This window comes from Simochromis diagramma, unplaced genomic scaffold (assembly GCF_900408965.1).
Source record: "Simochromis diagramma unplaced genomic scaffold, fSimDia1.1 OVJJ01000569.1, whole genome shotgun sequence".
Taxonomy (NCBI): Eukaryota; Metazoa; Chordata; class Actinopteri; order Cichliformes; family Cichlidae; genus Simochromis; species Simochromis diagramma.
Genome location: NW_024387322.1, coordinates 1 through 12,314, shown reverse-complemented (window position 1 = coordinate 12,314; position 12,314 = coordinate 1). Strand labels below are relative to the sequence as shown.

Here is a 12,314-nt window from a genome sequence, read left to right as displayed (position 1 = left end):
GGACAAGGCTGTCTTGCAATTGTTGAGGTCACTAGTGTGGGCCTTTTCCTTCCAGGATCACTCTTCAATTGTAGGTTTGAGTGGACTCTTAGTACTGTGAAGTGGTTTCATGGGACAAAGGCATTGTATTCCAAGATCTGGGAGATTGTAGAGATAAGTAGTAATGCCCTTCTTGCCATCTTTCCAGAAAAAAAAAGTGAGCTGGAAGCTGTTAGGTTTACTCACAGCAGCAGCAATTTCTGCACCTGCATAAACTCCAGGACACATTTACTAACAGTGTTTGTTGCTGTATGTGCTGCAGCTTTGAATTTTATTTGAGTGTTAATATTTTGGCTATGGTTTCTTGTTATGAAATCTATGAAAGAGTAAAAGTGTTTTTAGCATGTGCTTAAAAGCTAAGTTTGACTGGGAAACTCAAAGCTCAATAGTGTGTCAACAGAAATTCACTGCAGCCTGTGTAATATTTGATGTGTCATAATTTATTCCAGTCTATCTTGCAAATACATATTTGTGTTGTAATGTCATGCTCAAACACACACACTTATTAGATCCTTAAGATCAAACCTGCGTCATTCTTTTGGTCCACTGCAGTGTAGCAGTCAAAAAGTGAAGTGTCTGCAAATGACCAGGATAGAGCCCATAAAAATATTATTGATTACAGGGTAATACATTAATGTTAATAGCAACTGTAAGCTTTTTACTTTGAAGTTACAAGTATAAACAATGCTGTTACATTTACACTTAATTTTTTTTGCTATAAGTATGGAAACAAGTGAATAACATTTTATAAAAAGTTTAATTGGAATTCTGTACACTGAAAAAAAAACCCCAACAACACAAAAAAACACAAACAAACAGCCAGTGCCTTCATCTGTCCATTAAATGTCAAACATCACATTGACCCGTAGCCCCTGCTTGTCAGCACATGCTTTTAAAAAGAGCTCCATGTCCTCTGCAAACTGAAAAACAAAGAGGAAGAAGTCCCTCTACACAAAAACACTGCAGATGACAGGCCAGGCAAACATCCATTGACCTGTTTGAATACCTCCTCATCATGTGAGCCTTGAAGGTTTTTTTTAAGAAGACTAAGACCACAGTGAGGACATTTCATTTTCATGGACTTTCCATAAGCTGCAGTTTCATTTAGCACAGAGGGTAGAGCACATGAAAACATTCCAAGATGGCGCCGAGTATGGCAGCCTCGTCGCGAGCTCCCCCAAGCAACGGCTTTCTTCTGTGTTTAATTTTACTTTTCCTTTATTTTTTCACGAGCAGCACTTGTCTCCTTGTGTACGACCGACAAACCTTACTGGACATAAAAGATGGTCTTTCTTATAACTTTCCGGAGTTCAAGTTTTGCAACACGGACGCTCCGTTTGCAGACCCCCCATTCATCTCACCTGAGACGCCTTTGTTCTCTGGCCCTGGAGGCCGCAAACGCCGACGGAGAGGGAGAAGATCTGGCGTTCTGGTTCGACTGAGACGGCGCACTTACAGACCACCGTTACCCAGTTTATTACTGGCTAATATGCAGTCTCTGGAGAACAAGCTGTGCGAGCTTCGGGCACGGATCTCATTCCAGCGAGAGATGCGGGACTGCTGCGTGATCTGCCTCACAGAAACCTGGCTATCGGACAAAGTACCGGACTCCGCAATACAACTGCCGGGGTTCTCTGTGCACCGCGCGGACAGGTCACAGGATCTTACTGGGAAAAGCAGAGGCGGTGGTGTGTGTTTCATGATCAACAACAGCTGGTGTGATTATGCGAACGTGCACCCGGTCAAATCCTTCTGCTCACCGGACCTGGAGTACCTGATGATTAAGTGCCGGCCATTCTGGCTACCGAGGGAATTTACAGCAGTGATTATTACGGCTGTTTACATTCCCCCACAAGCCGACACTGACCGTGCACTCAGGGAACTGTACAGCGCGATCAGCAGCGAGGAAACCGCACACCCAGAGGCAGCGTTTATCACAGCCGGGGACTTTAATAAGGGAAACCTGAAGAAAGTCTCACCAAAACTCCATCAACATATCCTTTTTAACACACAAGGAGATCGGCTACTCGACCACTGTTACACCTCTTTCCGGGATGCGTACAAAGCCCTCCCCCGCGCCCCATTCGGCCAATCAGATCACTGCTCCATCCTGCTCCTGCCCGCCTACAGGCAGAAGCTGAAACAGGAAGCTCCAACCCGGAGGGCGGTGCACTGTTGGACGGACCAATCGGAGTCTGCGCTGCGGGACTGTTTTGATCACGCGGACTGGGAAATGTTTCACGTGGCCGCCAGAGACATTGATGAATACACAGACTCAGTCTGTGGATTTATCAGGAAATGCGTGGAAGATGTCGTCCCATCCAGAACAGTCAAATCCTTCCCAAATCAAAAACCCTGGATTAACGGAGATGTTCGCGCGGCACTGGCGGCACGGAACACCGCCTTTGCCTCCGCGAACACATCGGACTACAAACACGCACATTACCAACTCCGGAAGACGATCAAAGCAGCCAAACGTGAGTACAGGGACAGGGTGGAGCAACAGTTTGACAACCCTCGGAGTATGTGGCAGGGACTAAACACGATCACAGACTTTAGAGGGAAAACCAGCACACCGCAGACCACGGCCTCTCTGTGTGAGGATCTAAACGTATTCTACGCTAGATTCGACGCAGCGAACACCATGAGACTGGACAGTGTGCGCACCGTGGATGACGTCAGTGCGTACACTGTGTCTGAGGAGGATGTGCGGAAGTGCTTCAGGAAGGTGAACGCACGCAAAGCTACTGGTCCGGACGGGATTCCCGGCCGCGTCCTCAGGTCATGCGCGGCTCAGCTGGCTGGAGTGTTCACGCACATCTTCAACCTTTCCCTCTCTCTGTCTGTAGTCCCAGCCTGCTTCAAAATGGCCACCATCGTCCCTGTACCCAAATCCTCCACCATCTCCTCATTGAACGACTGGCGACCTGTAGCCCTGACCCCCATCGTAAGCAAATGCTTCGAGAAGCTGGTCAGGGACTTCATCTGCTCTGCACTACCCGACTCACTGGATCCTCTACAGTTTGCATACCGCCACAACAGGTCCACTGATGATGCCATAGCCCTGACACTACACACTGCCCTGTCACACCTGGAGAAGAGAGACACGTATGTGAGGATGCTGTTTGTAGATTACAGCTCAGCATTCAATACCATCGTTCCCTCGAAGCTGGACAGGAAACTGCAGGATCTAGGACTGAGCAGCTCCCTCTGCAGCTGGATCCTTAGCTTCCTGTCTGACAGACGCCAGGTGGTCAGACTGGGCAGCATCACCTCATCCCCCATCACACTGAACACTGGTGCTCCACAGGGGTGTGTACTGAGCCCTCTCCTGTACTCACTCTACACCTACGACTGCACAGCCACTAACAGCTCCAACATCATCGTGAAGTTTGCGGACGACACTACAGTGGTGGGTCTTATCACCAACGGTGATGAGACAGCTTACAGGGAGGAGGTCAGCGCCCTGACCCACTGGTGTCAAGACAACCATCTCACCCTCAACGTCGCAAAGACAAAGGAGTTGATAGTGGACTTCCGGAGGTGCAGAGAAGTACACACCCCCATCACCATCAACGGCGCTGCTGTGGAGAGAGTGAGCAGCTTCCGGTTCCTTGGAGTACATCTGGCTGAGGATCTTACGTGGTCAGTACACACAAACAAAACAGTGAAGAAGGCGCAGCAGCGCCTCTTCTTTCTCAGGAGACTGAAAAGATTCGGCATGAGCCCCCGCATCCTCAGGACCTTCTATCACTGTGCCATTGAGAGCATCCTCACTGGATGCATCACCACCTGGTATGGCAACAGCACCGCCTACAACTGCAAAGCTCTCCAGCGAGTAGTGCGGTGCTCTGAACGGATAATTGGAGGTGAGCTTCCCTCCCTCCAAGACATCTACAGGAAGCTCTGCCTGAGGAAAGCGGGGAGGATCATCAAGGACTCCAGTCACCCCAGCCATAAACTGTTCAGACTGCTTCCATCAGGAAGGAGGTTCTGCAGCATCCGGTCCCGTACCAGCAGACTGAGAGACAGCTTCTTCCACCAGGCCATCAGACTGCTGAACACGTCATAGACACCTCAGCTTCACTACTGGAACTTCAACATTATGCACTCCACACTGTATATAAATGCCACTTGTTTTGCACATATTCAACTCTGTATATTTTATATATTTTATTATTATTATTATTATTATTATTATTATTATTGTTTTGGGTTTTTTTTACTATTTAATTTGTAAAAATGTGTATACACACACACACACACACACACACACACACACACACACGAAAATATTTAGTATACACATCCAGAAATGCATACACTATTATATATTGTATATATATTTATTAGTTTCAGGTCGGCCATTCTTGTATTTTGCTCGTTTGTGTTGTTGTGTTTGCACATCTCTGTTGCTTGTGGGGCTCGCACACAAGAATTTCACTCGCATGTGCTGTGCCAGTGTGCCTGCACATGTGATGTGACAATAAAAGTGATTTGATTTGATTTGATTTGATTTGATGAATGTTCTACCGAAGATTCAGAATGTTGCAGATGCTGTAGACAAGACATCGAGAGGGAGATGGGGCTCCACAGAGAGTTCAGTGGGGAGCAGTCCTGAATGCTGACATGACAATAATTGCCTTGCCATATCCCCACGCTGTATGAATGTCATGTCACAGACAGGGCAGTGAAAGTGCACCGGCATATCATTTTGTCTGTAAGAGAGAAAAGAAAAAGAAAAAACAACAACATGTAATTTAAATGTAGTTGTATAGAATGCAATCAGTTTATCTAAAAATCAGATTGTATATATTAACAAAAATATCCAAGCCATCCTCAATAATGAAAGCAAAATGGTGTGGATCACAAGAGCTGTCAAGAAATGTGGTGAACAGGAAAAAAATATTTAATGAAAACACACTGATGAATGCACTGAACTGTACAATGTGAAAAGCAACTTTTAAGTCAACAAAGAGACTGCAGTGCATATTTATAACTTTAACTATGAGGCATATTTAATACCAACTGTGGCGGAGATGTGGTCCCGGGCGCGGCTGCAGGGGAGGAGTGGTGCAGTGAGCTCAACGGGGCGGTGCTGGAGATGCAGGTGAGAACAGCTGATGGCGATTTGGACTAACGATGGTCTCCTTCCCTTTTTATAGTGAGATGGAGAGGAGCGGGGAGGGAGGGAAAACAGCTGGGACCGACAGCTCTCAGACTGTGTTCTGTCATAACCCAGGGAAAACTATAAATAAATGTGGAATCTGGTGATAAAGACCCGTGTGTGTGTGTACCTGTGTGCAGTACATTCCACACCAACATACCTTGGAAAGGCAAAGTATTTTGAATGTGTCCATTTATATGCTGCTCAATCTTTGCCCTGACAGTAGGGCTGAAAGTGGGGCACAGAGGGCAGTGAAACAGCCAACATGTAGTGCATTCCTGCAATTCTGGCTTGGAGGCAGAATTCCAAATTGATATTTGCATCTAAAACAGAGAGAAAAACAGATAGACACCATATACACATTTAAGTTCAGGTTTCAGCAGAAATAATACGTTACAGTTAGCATGTAAGAGATTTGGGAGAAAATTCTTTACAAAAACATAATTTACAAGACACTTATTTGTGACATACGTATCTATTGACATATAAAAGACAATTGAACAAAGGCTAACTAAAATCTGGGGAATAAAAAAGCAGAACAGAATTGAATAGAGGATATTAGTATTTATAAATATATATAAATCTCTTTGTGAGAAACTTTACAATGTTGATGCAGGTAGAATGAGAGACATCATTAAAGTGCAATATGCAGTAAATGGAACAATGTGCATTGATGTTAAAGATCGTGAAAAGTAGAGAAGTGAATTTGTTCATAACAAGCAAATACGTTTGAAACTGACCACTAAATGCTAACCAGAGGTGTCAAACGTACACACGTTCTTATTAAAGTTTAGATAACTCGGGAGTATGACAGTTGCTGTAATGCTAACAAAGTGCCAACGTAATCTGTGTAAGCAAAGTAGATGATTCCTAGTATTACATAATTATTAACGGCAAATTTATACATGAAAGACTCTGTCCCAACCTTTACGATTCACTTGCAAGGTTTCCACAGTCGATGATCGATGCAGGAAAGTATTTCCGCCTACTGTGGAGGTCACGTGTTTCCACTTACTGTGGAGGTCGCAATATGGAGCTCCCCAGTGGCTGCAGCCAGACCCTTCTCCTTCAGATTACAGTTAGTTCCTTTACAAAGAGGTGGAGGTGGTGGGGCCACAGGACCATCATCACTGAGTGCCATAGGACACTTAACCTTTGTTTCCATATGCTGGGAACTTCCTGTTGTTCCAAGGAGGACTGGAAAATGTGTGAAAATCTCCCAGTCAGTTCCTTACAGCACACTTCGATCATTTCCCTCCCAAAGCATCAGGACCAGGGCATTTTCAGAAAGAAATGTAAGTAGAAATACATGATCTAAGTGAGAACATGAGCCTTTAAAAAGTCCCAGCGGATGCAGTCAAAGCAGTCCCTCAGTCCCAGTATAGAGTCTTTGGTCCAGACTGGAACAACTGTGTGCCCAGTTTGAGCTCTCTTCAGTCCTGTGACCTGACAGACCCAGAGGGGCCATCACATCACATTTAGAAGCTCCCCTAATGGAGCCACAACACATGTCCAATACTTAGTCTGTCTTGTTGGACCAACTGGAAGAAATGATTCAAGGACACAGAACAGAGATTCAAATCTCCAAAATCCAACTGGCTGCATCAGGACATATAGTCTGAAACTCTGCACAGTTTCCTGTTTGAAGCTGCTTCCTGTTGGCTTCAGCTGTTTGGAGTTTCCATTTTCTAAACTTCTACATTCTGAACCTTCTTCAGCTCTGAACAGATGATGAAACACTGAATGATTTCAAGCTCACACTTTGTCTAATAAACTTATATCTTTCATTCTTTATACAGATTGATGGCCTGTGGTTTGTCAGAATTCAGCTGTATTTATCTGGCAGCAGCGCTGAAGTCCAACCCCTCCCATCTGAGAGAGCTAGACCTGAGTAATAAGTACTCCTGGTCTTTAACTAACAACAACCTGAAGGATTCAGGAGTGATGCATCTGTGTGGTTATCTAAAGAGTCCAGGATGTGGACTTGAAACTCTGAGGTCAGTCAGCATGTTTTAGTTGTGCTGAGATGAATATGATGTGAAAGTTGTGCTGACACTAAACTGCAGACATCAGGCTGATATTATACTGATCCACACTGAGGATCTTCATGGTAAAGTCTGTTTTCTTCTTCTCTGGTTTAGTCCATTGACTGCAGCAGGACAATGTTCACATTTCAAACCTTCAAAGCAGAAGAAAAATCCTCCACTGGATAATTCACTGTGAAACTCTCCAACTCTTCATTCCACCTTAAAGTCTGTCTGACACAGAAATCCAAAGCAAAATGTGCATTTGCTTTACAGACAGCAGTCCAAGACAAACATACACACATCATCCAAAACACAGTCCAACATCCAAATCTCCTCCACTGCCAGCATGAATGATGGGAAAGAGAAGGAGGAACACTCTGACATTCAGGGTTAGAACGAGCTTCATAAAGCAGACTGTGAAGATCAAAGCTGCATTAGAAAGCCTACATGAATGAATGAGTGGACAGAAGTGGACAGAGAACATCTGAAGCACTTCAAAGGCTTTAAATCAGCACATTTCTCTTTCTTCTTTATCAACTCTGTTAGTTTCTCTCAGTTTTCTGTGGAATGAAGCTAACAGCAGGCTAATAAGATGCTGACCAATAAGTTTCTATTAAAGGTTGTAATTTGTATATTGAACAGTGCTGGTGCTTTGGCTCAGCAGGGATCAACTTACAGGTAGAATACAGCTGCTGGATGGAATTAGCATGTCATAGCTATCTACCAAACTGCTAACTGGGGAGTTTCAGGCCATCTATGGATCATTTTTGCTAACTGTTTATTCAGCTTAGGCTCACAGGGCTGCAGCCTGTGCCCTAGCTGTCATAGGGCAAGAGGCGTGGTCCACCTGCACAGGTGAGCAATCCATCACAGGGCCAACAGAGAGAGACTGAGAAGCACTCTCTCACATCCACACCTACAGCCAATTTAGAAGCACCAATGAACCTAAGCAGCATTTCATTGGACTGTGGGAGACCACCCAACCTTCACAGAAAGGCCCAGCTGACCAAAAAGGATTTAACCTACAACCTTCTTCCTTTAAGGCACTAGTGCTAACCACTGTCCCCCATTTCAACCGAAATCCTGCATCGACACTAACACTTTCTGATGAGACACTGCCACCTAATGGAGGAAGTCTTAGTTCCACTTGAAGCTTCAGATTACAGTTAATTCCTTTACAAAGAGGTGGAGGTGGTGGGGCCACAGCACCATCATCACTGAGTGCCATAGGACACTTAACCTTTGTTTCCATATGCTGGGAACTTCCTGTTGTTCCAAGGAGGACTGGAAAATGTGTGAAAATCTCCCAGTCAGTTCCTCACAGCACACTTCAATCATTTCCCTCCTACAGCATCAGGACCAGGGCTTTTTCTCTCTTTGGTCCCAATAAGAGATTTCCACACAAACACCTCATCAGTGGGACTCTCAGAGCTACCAGCCCTTTGCTACAATCACAAAGCTCTTCATTGAAATCAATAATATCAAAGCTGGAATCAAATGAGTCCAAGTCTTCTGCTAATTCAGCATCACATTCATCTTTGCTCCTTCTTCTGACACCCCACCATGGACCTCAATGCTTTCCAAGCCAGCCTTTAGTGTCGTTTATTCAGCTCATCCTCTGCTTTACTTTTACACCTGATTTTAGCTGCTTTATCTCTCTTTCAACAAGTTTCTGTGCCTCAATCTTTTTCTCCTCTCCCTCATAACAAGACAGCTTCTTCTGCCTGAGAACATGATGGAGTCATTTACTAATCCAGGGCTGCTTATTGGGGAAAATACTTCCTGTTTTCAAAGTAATCCCTATTTTTTCCCAGAAAGAAATGTAAGTAGAAATCGATGATCTAAGTGAGAACATGAGCCTTTAAAAAGTCCCAGTGGGTACAGTCAAAGCCGTCCCTCATTCCCAGTATAGTCTTTGGTCCTGACTGGAACAACTGTGTGCCCAGTTTGAGCTCTCTTCAGTCCTGTGACCTGACAGACCCAGAGGGGCCATCACATCACATTTAGAAGCTCCCCTAATGGAGCCACAACACATGTCCAATACTTAGTCTGTCTTGTTGGACCAACTGGAAGAAATGATTCAAGGACTTAGTCCCAGAACAGAGATTCAGATCTCCAAAATCCAACTGGCTGCATCAGGACATATAGTCTGAAACTCTACACAGTTTCCTGTTTGAAGTTGCTTCCTGTTGGCTTCAGCTGTTTGGAGTTTCCATTTTCTAAACTTCTACATTCTGAACTTTCTTCATCTCTGTACTGATGATGAAACTAAATCATTTCAAGCTCACACTTTGTCTAATAAACTTATATCTTTCATTCTTTATACAGATTGATGGACTGTGAATTGTCAGCGATCAGCTGTGATTATCTGGCAGCAGCAATGAAGTCCAACCCCTCCCATCTGAGACAGCTGGACCTGAGTAACAACATACTGCATGATCCAGATGTGAAGCCGCTGTATGATCTTAAGCAGAGTCGAGACTACAGACTGGAGACTCTGAGGTCAGTAGAGTGATGGAGTGAGTGTGTGGTGCTGTCAGCAGTATTGTACTAAACACAGTCAGTATGAAACAAAGATCCAGTGTTTCCTGTAAAGCTACAGCTTCTCAGTGAAGCTGTGAGAGGAGAATGGTGACAGGCTTCAGGATTGGACACGAACACTTCCTGTTTCTGACCATTATGGTCACCATAGTAACGGCTGACACGCTCTGATCAACCACTGTCAACAGCCAATCAGCTCTCTGAACAAAGCTGCATGTAGACCAATGACTGCATTCATTTCCAAGTTTAAAGCAGTGAAGAACACAGTCTGTAGGTGAGGAAGAATTTAGTGAGATCAGATGTTCGGATGGAATTCCTCCAGTTAACAGCTGGAACCGTCCATCTGGATTGTTGGGCTTGTTGTTGGAGTTCCTACATAGCTCAGAGTGGACACACCAAGGTTGTTCTAATAAATAAAAGTCCAAACTCAAACTTGGATTGAAAAACATTTTCATCAACTTCAATAAAAATCCAAAGATTAGAAAAAGTGAAGCAACAATGAGTCCTAGTACAGTCCCAGCACTGAAGTCCTTGCTGCTCTTTATACTGGATGTGCTGCATCACTGACTAACAGCTGATGAAGAGTCTCTGGAAACACTCATTTATCTCATCTGCTCTTCCTTCTTCTCTCTGCAGGTGGAGCTGATGATGGTAAACAGGACGGTGTGTGTGCTGAGAGAGGAGGAGCTGTGTCCTGATGATCCAGAGAGGTTGAAGCAGCAGCAGCTTGTGTGTAGAGACGCTCTGACTGGGCCATGTTACTGGGAGGTGGAGAGGAGAGCTTCATCCAGCAGTGACTGACAGAGGAATGAGAAGAAGTGCAGATGACTGTCAGTGCTGCAGAGTGAACTGCTCTGAGAACAGCTCCACTGTCAGACACAATGTAGAGTCCAGCATCATCCCTGTGTGTCCCTCTGGATCTGACAGAGGATCATCAGTGTATCTGGACTGCTCTGCTGCTGCTCTGTCCTTCTACAGTCTCTGCACAGTCTCTGTCTGACTCTGGCTTCAGACCCTCCTGGATCAAACTCACCTGGAAAGACTTTCAAACATCACTCAATAGATTTGATTACAGAATATATTTCATATATACCGTAAAAATGAAATCGTGAAACTGATCAATGATCAGCTGATCGGCTTTTCTCTCGTTTGTTTATCACTGAATTTGCGCCAGAAAAAGGAAAGCAGCGAATGTCGCGCAAACAACAGCTGTATCAGTTTGGGTATGTGGTGAGAGGGAAACATAGAGATGAAACCAGGAGATGTCCTTACTAAATCATCAGAGGTGAACAGGTGATGGAGAAGCAGGTTTACCTTTTAGGTGACATGAATGAGTTGAAGGGAAGTTATGAACTGTTTTTGAGAGACAAATAACACCAGGATCCTTTTCTGTGTAGCTGACAGCTGGTAACTGTGCAGGGGCGGGTCTAGCAAAGTTTCACCAGGGGGCCAGGTAGGGCATTAACAGCGAGAGGGTGGCACAAAGAAATACTTTTCTTTCTTATTCTCATTTAAAATATCTCGCTTTTATTAAATAATTATCTGAATCTTTATGGCTTTTTCTATAATACCCGGTGGGCCGGTCTCTAGTCAAAATGCCCGGGCCGATTTTTTGTCCCAGTCAAGCAGTGAAGTAATCAAAAAAATAAATGGCTTGTGCCACTTCTTAATGATGGTATCTTTTCTAACAACCCCAACTACCAGATTAAACTTGTAATTGGCTAAAAATAACTTAGCCTACCAGAGAGGGACGTTGCTAGCTGGCAGTTTTGTCAAGCGATGTTGAAATTTCCACATTCTGACACCTCAAATGCTTCAGGACATCGAAAATGCAGCGCTAAGTAGGAGCTGAAGGGGTGTGGCTCGACGCTTGGTGAGGGGTTAAAGTGGAAAGAGACATCTAACGAAGGCATGCTGAAAATCCAAGCTGGCGTTGTGCTATGCGCTTGCATGTTACTCTGCTGCACAGCACGACTGACACACGGGGGAACGGGCCGGCGGAGACAGCAGAGGGCGTATGTACAGGAGGCGACTGGTATCAGACGCTGGGTCGGAGCCATGAGGGGCGCGCAACGATAAAGAGAGAGACGCAGGGAGCTCGTCGGTACGGCGGGACCAGAAGGAGAGCTGGGGTCAGAGGGAGGGGTCACAGGAGAGCAATAGGAACAGGGGGAGCCTAGAGAGGAACAAACCAGGCCATATACGGAGACCAACAAGACCGCAGGGGGACGCATGGAGGGATGGAATGCCATTTCCCGAAGACGGGGGGCCGTCGTGGGTCCGACGGAAGGAACGTTAATGGACGTAGATGGAGTCGCCAAGCCTCATATCCCTATAAGTGGGGCACTCATGGCTGTCAGTTGGGGGACGATCAGGGGTCTGTGGAGATAATCATGTGGCAACGGAGGACAGGGCGCGTACGAGGTCGCTGCCACTAGCGGGGGAGCTTGAGTAGGGGTTTGCGTCTTCCTTCCTAACGAGACGAGGTCGGGTTCAATGGGGGGACCATTACAAAACAGGGGGCCAGGGGAATGGGGACG

General features: G+C 45.4%; 1 protein-coding gene across 2 annotated transcripts in view; it reads left to right on the top strand.

Annotated features, from left to right (window-relative positions):
- The window catches only part of LOC120717703 (NACHT, LRR and PYD domains-containing protein 12-like), a 39,108-nt gene extending 28,558 nt beyond the window's left edge, over positions 1–10,550 (top strand). For both annotated transcript variants that reach the window (XR_005692266.1, XM_040005898.1), the window contains exons 2-4: positions 7,006–7,203; positions 9,562–9,735; positions 10,411–10,550. Coding sequence is in view for 1 of the 2 variants with exons in the window: in XM_040005898.1 (XP_039861832.1) it covers positions 7,006–7,203; positions 9,562–9,735; positions 10,411–10,420 (382 nt within the window). In the remaining variant the exon portion in view is untranslated. The remainder of the gene's footprint in view (positions 1–7,005; positions 7,204–9,561; positions 9,736–10,410) is intronic.
- Positions 10,551–12,314: the final 1,764 nt, after the last annotated feature.